The sequence below is a fragment of the Culex quinquefasciatus genome, chromosome 2 (assembly GCF_015732765.1).
Source record: "Culex quinquefasciatus strain JHB chromosome 2, VPISU_Cqui_1.0_pri_paternal, whole genome shotgun sequence".
In the NCBI taxonomy this organism is placed as follows: Eukaryota; Metazoa; Arthropoda; class Insecta; order Diptera; family Culicidae; genus Culex; species Culex quinquefasciatus.
This window is the reverse complement of record NC_051862.1, coordinates 152,070,798-152,080,663: the sequence shown is the minus strand read 5'-3', so window position 1 is coordinate 152,080,663 and position 9,866 is coordinate 152,070,798. Positions and strand designations below refer to the sequence as shown.

At 43.0% G+C, this 9,866-nt stretch overlaps 2 protein-coding genes across 2 annotated transcripts in view; one reads left to right on the top strand and one right to left on the bottom strand.

Annotated features, from left to right (window-relative positions):
• Nucleotides 1–258: 258 nt before the first annotated feature.
• LOC6041627 (U3 small nucleolar ribonucleoprotein protein MPP10) lies at nucleotides 259–2,582 on the bottom strand. The gene is made up of 2 exons (XM_001850806.2): nucleotides 2,319–2,582; nucleotides 259–2,259 (listed from the first exon to the last, which is right to left on the bottom strand). The coding sequence occupies exons 1-2, from the start codon at nucleotides 2,417–2,419 to the stop codon at nucleotides 315–317; spliced, it is 2,046 nt and encodes a 681-aa protein (XP_001850858.2). The 5' UTR covers nucleotides 2,420–2,582; the 3' UTR covers nucleotides 259–314.
• Nucleotides 2,583–6,335: 3,753 nt separating this feature from the next.
• Nucleotides 6,336–9,866, top strand: part of LOC6041626 (ethanolaminephosphotransferase 1) — a 29,157-nt gene continuing 25,626 nt past the window's right edge. Inside the window, exon 1 of the mRNA XM_001850805.2 lies at nucleotides 6,336–6,809. Within this exon, the coding sequence (XP_001850857.2) occupies nucleotides 6,732–6,809 (78 nt within the window). The 5' untranslated portion in view covers nucleotides 6,336–6,731. The remainder of the gene's footprint in view (nucleotides 6,810–9,866) is intronic.

Genomic DNA, 9,866 nt, shown 5'->3' with positions numbered 1-9,866 from the left:
AATCAATAGTTGTCCAAGATATCGTCAACAGTCAACATCTAATGCCTTCGATTGTAGCTTATATAGAACATTTTCAACGCACGATTAAAAGTTTTATTTATACGTATAGTTAAAATGGGCAAACTGGATAAACATAGAAGTGACAACTTAATATGTCAATCATCCGTGCTTGACGACCAACTTTAGATACTTGAATAGCACGTCCCGAGATGGGAAAGGGTCAACAATAAGGACGTCATCAACGAAAAGAACCCGATCTTCCTAACTAAAGTTGAAATTTTATAAAGTAATCATCTCTTTACTTACAACAGCTCTTACAACTTGACGTGCGTCGCCTGCAGTCCCGCCGCGCCACCATTCTTCTTGGCCTTCTTCTGACCGGCCAGCTTGCCCTTGATCTGCGTGCTGACCTCATCCTGCAGCTGGGAGAAGAACGCCGTGGACGATTTGGACGTGGCGCCCTTTCCTTCGACCATCGTCGACACGTTCTTCGCCTTGGCCACCTTTTTGAGCAGCTTTTCCTGCTGCTCTTTGCCCCGCGGTTTGATGCCCTTCTCGAGCAGTTTTTGCTCCTTTTCCGCCTGGCGCTCGAACTTCTCCCGCTGGAAGCGCTTCTTGAGCCGTCGCTCGCGGTTCTTGTCAGCCCGGGCGCGCTCGTCCTTGCTCATGACGTCGCCCTTTGGCCGGTTGTGCACCTCTTCGGGGGCGAGCAGGGTGGCGTCGCTGGTGGCCACCGGTGCGACCTCTTCCATGTTGATCGCCGGGGTGTTTGTGATTATCTTGAGCTCTGGGACGGCCGGCCTTGGCGTGTAGTGGAAGTTTGAGAGGGCGTCCAGCTGGGCGAGCAGGGTCTTCATCGCAGCGCGGATCTGACGATGCTCTTTGGACTCTTCCTCGGAGGCGTCCTGGTCGGCGGCATCCGGGTTGGCCTTCTCGAGCTGCTTCAGGTAGTCCCGTTCGTAGATTTGTGCCAGCGACTCCTTGCTCTTTTCACCGTCCAGCACGAGTTGCTTGCGGTACTCGCGAGGGTTATCCGGTGGCCGCACCTTCCGTTCGACGTCGTCCCAGGCCTTGTTCTTGACGCGTTGCCGGATGATGTCCTCGAGGCGCATAGTCGTTTCCTCCGTGATTACCGGCGCCGGTCGCGTTGTCGATTCAAACTCAAGCACCTCCTCGAGAAGGGAATTTTGCGGGCGCGTGTCGGCGGAGATCTCTCCCTTCAGCTGCCACGGTTTGGCGTCGAGCAGTTGATTTTCCATCTTCTCGATTCGCTGCTGAAGTTTCTCCTGCCGCAGCTCGAAGGACGACTTTGGACCGTCGTCGCGCTTCCGTTCTTCTTTCTCGGCACTCTCTTCCTCTTCAGCGTCGGATTTCTGCTCCGCTTCACTCTCCGAAGATTCGGGCCGCTCGATGGGAACCTTTTTACTGGTACTTCCAGGTAGGAAATCTCCCGATGCGTTGTACAGCTCGAACCGTAATCGACGATTTCGTTCCACTTCGTCCTCAGAATTCAACTCTTCCTCGGATTCAGGTTTGCCTTCTTCTGCTTCGGAACCACTTTCTTCTTCCATTTCCTGATCTTGTTCGCCATCTTCATCCTGCTCATCGTCCTGTTCCTCATTATCGGAATCGCCCTCCTCATCATCATCGAAGAAATCGGAATATTTCAAGTCCTCTTCATCGCTGTCGTCCTCATCCTCTCCAACATCCGCACTGAAGTAATCAATCTCGATCAACGGATCCACGTCCGGCTTGCCCTCCTGCCGTCTCATTTCCCGCTGATCCTCCTCGTCCAAAAACTTTGCCATATCGTCCAGCCGGAAGAATTTATCGTCCACAATCGATCGCTTTGCTTTCTTGCCCTTTTTAGTCGTCTTTCCCTTGCCATTTTGCTTCTGCACCGGAACCTCCTCCTCCTCATCTTCACTCCCACTCGCTTCCCCGCCCATGTCCTGGTCCTCTTCCTCGTCCTCCCCTCCCAAATCCTCACCATCCTCCTCCGACTTAAACCCAAGCTGCAACCTTTTAGATCCCATCGACAACAGTTTCGAAGTGGCCGGCAGATCCTGCCCCAGCAGCTGTTCGTTCTTCAGCTCCAGCTGCTGCCAGATCTGCTCCTCATCCATCTCGTCGACGATCAGCTCGTCCAGGAAAACGGCGTTCCGGCGCTTGTCCGTGCCGGTCAATTCCACCAACTGCCCATGATCGTACAGGGATTTGACCAACGATTTGATCTTTTCCGCGCGGGCCGTTTGGGCGCTATAATCATAATCACAAAATATTAAATAGTTCTAAAATAACCAGCAAGTTAAACTTACGACAGGAAGATTTCCGGATTTTTGGTGTGCTCTCGGAACTTTTTGAGCACCATTTTCAACCCCTTCTTTGAAGGGGTTTCCCCGTTGGTGGTTTTGACCATTTTCCAATGCTATGCAATCACAAATCACTTGCAACAGTAACAGTGGTGTAGAAACAACTTTAAACTTGCACTAAATGTACTTATTTTACACAAAAATCCACATTTTTGTAACAATTTTTGAAGCAGAACAAAAATGCGCTCACCGAATGTCGCGTGTTTTTATTCTTTGACAGTTCTCGCACGTGTAAACATTGCGAAGGGGACGGAACGGTTACACCGTACAGGCTTTACACCGCACTTTGGTTTACTCGAAAAGAAAGACACAGATGGAATTGCACAGACCAAATGCACATTTTCGTATAAAATCTGCTTACAAATGGAACATTTTTGGAGGTTTTTTTCTGTACAGGATCAATAATCCAAATATCTCGCCAAATATTCATTTTTCGCTATAAAGTTATCCACGCATGAGAGTGTGTTGGATTGTTTACAAATTTGGATCAGCTGTTGTACCACGTGGTTGAAATTCAGCCAATCACATCCTTAGTGTTTGTACACTGAAAGCCCGAACATGGTAATTTTAAGAACATTTGCTAAAAATGCTGCTTATTAAATTAACTGTGGCTTTCTGGTGGAAGTAAACGCAAATATGGTAAAATGTACCATGCACACAAAGAAAAAATACTCTGAATTTAAAAAGATCGCTCGTTGGATTAAAAGTTCGCGTTGGTGAATATTCGTAGAAAGTTCAAACTTTTCAATTTAAAAGTTGGAAAGTTTTTGATACTACCATGCATTTATGGAACAAAATCGTTGTATCGGTAAAAGTGTTTTACTTTTAATTGGAAAAGAAACCTTTTATAGCAAGAATAAACAACATTTAATACTACAGTGTTAATTTCAGAAAAATGTGCTTGATTCTAGGCTTGATTTTATATTTATTTTTAAAAGTTTTAAACAGTATGTTAAATAAGACATTTTGTTATTGTATTTAACGCTTCTGGCCAAAATCCGAGTCCAAGCTGTACCGATTCTTAGGGTACGCCACCGGTCACTTCCGAAGACCCCAAGCTGGACGGTTCCAGACGGACGTTTCGACGCGCGACGGCAAAGTAGAGAACAGGATGGTCACGTTGCCGGCCTTCATCAGGACAGGTTTGGAGCAGTTGGCTGTAGATTCGGCAAGGGTGATCGACGTTTCCTGGCTGGAAAGTGAAGTGCCTGAACGGGGAGTTCCCGATTCTGGAAGCGCATCCGGAAGATTGGGTTAATGAGGCCCTCGGAACGGAATTCGATTTCGAGCACTTCATCCTCCTTCGAGAATGACACAGATTTTTTCGGCACGCTGTCCAGGGTTTATTCGGCTGGAGCTGCGCCGTCGCGAGATGAGCATTTGTGGACGGTTATTTGCTAAAAGAGATGGAAGTAAGTGAAGTTGGCCAGCCACTGTACACATTCTCATTACTCACAGAGGTGTTGTAAACCGCCGGCACCGAGTGCAACATCCACTCTGGCTACCTCCGATTATCCCGCTTCTCGACGTCCTCCTCTTCGTCGGCTCCTTCTCCTCACCGTGAAAATCACCTGTCTCGTACTTGTCCAAAAACCGGATGTTTATCTTCTTCAACGCAATCTCGTTGTTCACGCAACTCTTCGGCAGCGCCATCTCCTCGATGATCTCGTTACAGTCCTCGCGGGAATTAACCTTCAATCACCAATCCCGGGCCACCACCACCGAATACAACCGGTGCGAATCCAGATTCCTACCTCCCATCCTAAAAAAAAAAACAAACAAAATCAATCACAAGCCCCACAAATCACCCAAGCCTTCTTCTTACCCATTCCGGTCGTGGAACAGCTGCAGTTCCTGCAGGAAGCTCGCCTTGACCTTTTTGAGCACTTCACCTCGTCCCGCACCCGCACCACCCTCCTTCGAATGCGTTCCGCTGTTGCTGTTTGGCTCACGAAGGATTCCGCGTCCGATTCCTGGCTGCTGCCGCGGTCGGCTTTGCTTTGCGTCCTAGACTCACCAGCACCACCAGACCCACCAAAGTGTTTGTTTACATTTGCGACTTAGGCGTACACGGTTACACGAGAACGTCAAAATGAAAGAAATTTTACAGTCAAATTAAAAGTAAAAACTTTTAAATCAGTGAGCAATGAGATTTTCAAAAACTGTAGCAGTAAAAGTTTTCATTTTCAAAACAAGAAAAAAACTTTTAATGTAGCAAATTTTAACAACTTTTCAATTCAAAAGTAAGTTACTTTTGTCATTACCGTAATATTTTTTTGTGTGTGCTTTCACAAATTTGCATAGTAGCAATTACGAAATCATTATCATTCTTTCCATATTGGAGGGTTAAAATTACCATACCGCTCTCGGCATAGTAAAACTGACTGCGTTAATCAGTCAATTCAAGCTTGGAATGTTCACAATCGATGAAAACCAAAACAATAATTTGAATACGAATACTACACCCCAATCAGGCACTTCACCTTCACCCCCGGGGAAAAGTCGACCACCCTTCCCGAATCAACAGCCAACTTCTCCAAACCTGTCCTTATGACGGCCGGCAACGTGACCATCCTGTTCTCTACACTGCTGTTGCGCGTCGAAACGTCCATCCGGAACCGTCCGGACCGGTGGCGTACCGTAAGAATCGGTACAGCTTGGACTCGGATGTTGACCAACCTTGAAGTAGAAGCTTTTCTATTTTTTTGATTCTTTGCGGTCGTACAATGAGTCATTGTACTCAGAAAAATAAGCTTTATCGTTGTGAAGAATGATATAACAACTTTAAGCTAAATTTGGGACCCAAATAATCAATTCCAGAGTTTTTTTTAAAAGGACCAATAAACTATTGTCTTTCATATGTTTATAGGACATAATAAAAAAAAACTCTAGAATTTCTAATTTTTTAAATTAAATTTTATTCTTGAATTTTCCAATTTCTCAATTTTTAACATTAAAAATCCTTAGATTTTAAAATGCCGTCATCTTAAATAAATCAGATTACACTGAAACCCCGATGGTTTGACACCCATTGTTATCAAACACGGAGCTAACACACACTACCAAACATTTATTTTGATAGCGTGCGTGAGCGCCGAGGTGAGCGCCGTGTAAAAAGTGACAGTTCGTCACTTTTTAGTTTGACTTTGACCAACCAACGGGGTACAAACTAAAAAAGTGTCAAACGAAAAAGTGACCAACCACCGGGGGTTGAGTGTACTTTGAATTTTTGGAGTCATTAGACAAAAAAAATTGGAGGAAATGAAAATCTCGTGATTCACTTATCCAGAGTGAAATTTTGGAGAGGACTTCGGATAATCCAGTACGAACTGGCTTTAAGTTTTTAATCACTGTATTTTCAAACTATAAAAAAGTATTCTTTTCAATTCTAAATGTTCATAAAAACAAAAATCAGGATTCTAGATTTGCCTTCCTCACCTTGCTGAGGAATTAGACCTCCTAGACCTACCTTAGCCTACCTTCATTTGTACATATCGACTCAGAATCACCAGCTGAGCAAATGTCTGTGTGTTTGGCACTCTATAACCCACCGGAGGTCGCGTACGTGTACTTTGTACACAGTTTGTAAGGGCACTTGTAAGAAAGGCGAAAACACGCGACTTCCCGAAGGATAAATAAGAGGAAGGTACTAACTACCTAAAGGTGGATTAAGTAACGTTTTTTAATTTTAAGCTTAAATTTAATTAAATTTTTCAATTTTTAAACTTATAAAGTTTTGAATTTCTAGATTTCCTTTTTTAATTTTTTAATATTAAAAAAAACAATTATGTTTGTTCTAAATTTTAGATGTACCAGTCTTTTTGCTTATCTGTGGCTTTTCATTACACCGACACCGAACGGACGCCGAACCACCCTGTTTTTCGCGAACAGCGCGCAACTGTCATCGACGCCGACGCCGCAGTGCAAAGCTGTCAGTTGACCGCAGAAGCAGAAGAAAAAAAATCTGAGCATCGAAAAAAAAAAAAAAAACTGCTAAACTGATTGTGCCGCCGCGCCGCGAGTGATTTTGTCCCCGGTTCCCGGTTTAGAGCGATTTTTAAATTGTTGGGATAAGGAAAAATAAAGTGGTAAAGCGCAAATTATACATGCCCCAGTGATAACCCAATTAACGGTCCAATTACTAGGAGGGAAGGGAAACAGCCACAGTGAAAAGTGAGAAGAAAGTCGGTGCGAAAAGTTCTGTGCCACGTTCCGGCGTGACCATTTTGCAGTGGTGAATCCTTTTTGTGTCCTTGCTGAGAGAGTCTCTCGGAATTAGTGAAAAGATCGGAACAAGGAAGTTCCGAGCAGTTTGTGTAACTTTGTTGTTGAGCACCAAATAAGGAACATCAAGGGGAAATGGCCCCGGCGGACAAAATGGCCAGCAGCGAAGGATACTTGACCAAGGAGCACCTGGCCGGGTTCGATAGCTACAAGGTAAGACAGGACGACGACCTTGGCGCCTTCTAATTACATAAGTCTGCTGCTGCTCGTCCTGGAAAAGTCCAGAAATGGGGTAGAAGGAACCGACAACCGATTTGCCACGCGAGCCGTGCTCTGTTTGGGTGGCCTCATTAGGGGCTCAGGTGTTCCGCAAAAGGAAACGTAGTAAAACAGAGTGCAATGCAGTTAATTATTCATTCCATTCAAGATTGTTTTTGTGTTTGTTTTTGCAAACACATTCCAGACGAAGGCAATTTGCGCTGAGCTTTAATCGCTTTAATTAGGCGCGAATATCAGCCGAGAGATTTCCTCATTTATTACCGATTCAACTGACTAATCTTTCTTCCGAAATATGGACTCTGGAAATGTTACAATGTAGGAAAAACTCCTCGCGGCATAACTTTAAACAGCAAATATCGATCAAATACGGGTGTCACTCAAATAGCGGTTGTATTTTTAGAATTTTCGACAGGAACGACACACATTAGTTATATTCTTGCTCCTCTCGTGACGTACATAAAGCATTTCTGATATGAGATAATACTGGTTTTAGAGAAGCGAGGCAAAGTTGAATCAGCAACAGCACTGGCTGGTTTAGTATGAGAATCACGTCGGTTAGCGGCCGATTTATTGTTCACTCATTTATGGGTGAAACTCTATAGAGGGAAAAACGAGTTATTCAATTCGAGCGAAACTGAGTAATACAACGTGTGAAGCGAAATGTTGGCTGCGTTAGTTTGGTTCTCGATAATTCTGAGTAAAGTTTGTTGCAGAGAACGTAATCAATGGATTCAGTTCAATCATAATTAACATGACTTCTCTTGTTTCGTGTTTTTCTTCTTCCATTTTATGTATTAATTTGCCGTCAACTGGGGCAAATCGGGACTTAGATCTGAATAGGGAAAGTCGTTTTAAAGCATCTAATAAAAAAAATGATTTTTTTGCTCTTTGTCCTCTTTTTAATGAAATCAATAAATAATTATCCCTTCAAGATACTACCTATAAACTTCGCCAAAACCCATTTTTTAAAAGCATTGCAAAGTAAAATTCTTATTTTTTTTCAAAAGACAAAATACAATGATTGGAGTTTGCACAATAGGCCTCAAACTAAAAAGAAAAAAGAACAAAAGCTTGGGAAAAAATATACCCTTTCTAATCAAACCCCTATCTTCGTCATATAAAGAGTCTGATGCTCGATTAAAGCTCCAAAAATACTATATAGGCTATAAACTCACCAGCAACAGCACCGCCTAGAGTAAGCACGCAAATGTATGCAACTTACCTGTCAAAAAGATCAAATTTAATGCATAATTTCTATTTTGCGAGATGGCACACACATCCACACGCAAGATGAGAGCTTAACTGCTTAACGAAAGTCGCCATCAATATCTTTTCACTTGCGCTAACGTTTTCAAAGCGCTTAAGATATGAAATTGCTTCCAACTACCAATAACATGTTATTTTGCACATTAGTTAGCCACTCACTTGAAAAATAATCCCGAAACATGTAAATAATTCAGTAACAACTTTTCAATAGGGCGAAACCCTCAGATGTAAACAAACAGAGTTTTTGTCAGAATCATATAAAGCGAACAAAACTGATCCTAAAAAACCCTCCATCATCACAAAATTCCGAAAATACGTAGTTTTACAAGCAAAAAACAAAAGGGCTAATCAACAACATCAATAAAAAACAAACCAAATTGAGTTTCCGCCCTTGTGTTTTCATCCAATCACGAGGGGCGAATGTAGTGTTTTCTGCAAGTTCCGACGTATATTTAGAAACACCAAATTTTCGTTATAATTTAGTGAATTTTAACCTGACAATCCTCAAAATGGATCAAAATGTATGTTTCTGATGTCTCTGACCACAATTCCACAACAAAGACAGATTTGTATGATCCTAAATACATAACTTTTTAATTTCAATTATTTTAGTATCGGATCTGGTCTGGATTCAGAATCTAGATATGAAGGTCCATAATTTACCGGTTCTTGGAACATCCGGGGATTCTGGGTCTAGCAGTTGCAGGACAAAAAGTTAGTGTAGGGAGGTTTAGGAGGAATGCCGTACAAAATCATCGCCTCCGTAACCATTGAAGCTATGCAAAGATAGAGAAGGCAGGATGGTGTCGCGGGGAGGCCTAGTCGTCAGGTGCCATGTCTCCCACTTCCGGCGGGGACACCCCAAGGAACGTCACTTCAATATAGACCACATCGTCAAACCGACTTGCTTGTTACGGTGTATCCTGGCTCAACGATTCTTGGCCTGAATCGGACTCCTTCTGAAGGCTTTCTAGACCAATTTTTTTATCACTGAGGTTGCAAATATCACTGTATTATCACTGACTGTAACGTTTCACAATGATAAAATAGTTGTTTCACCACTTTTTTCTTTAAAAACCCGAAAAATGAACAAAAACAAAAGGGCGAATCTGTTGTTTACTTTTGCTTTGCGGCGTAACCTGACGGGCTAAACCGTTGTTTTGGTTGAGTGGGTGGCGAATACGGTGGGGCGAAATGGAGGCACGCTCTTCAAAAAGGCGTAATTTGTTTTTCTCAGTTTTTAATAGCAAAAACACCTTAATTAATTTCAAATTGCTCTCTATGATGAAATTATTGCTATTTTCTATTACGTTTTGACAAAATTGATGGTTTTCATGCTTTTTTGTGGAAATAGGAATTGATCGGAATTGCAAAATTTTGAATGTTGATTTTCCCGAAATGGCAGGATCGTAGGTTTCGCCCTTTTGAAATGTTGTTACTGAATTAGCAAGCGCCATAAAAAAACAAACGCGTTAAGTCTTTTGACGTTTCAATTTTGACGACCCATTCCAATCGATGGCTGAAGAAAACCGAGCGAGAAGCGAAGGCAAATAAATAACAAAGGGTGGCCACCAGCCGCGCCTGTTGGAGTGAGCCAGTGATGCCAGGAAATTTTCTCTATAAATGCTACTTTTCGTGAGTTCGCCTAAAATTTCGTCACAAATGGCAGCAAAAGAGCGTTGGAAGAAAAAAGAATTAAGCTGAAAATAGGAAAATGGGCGTGGC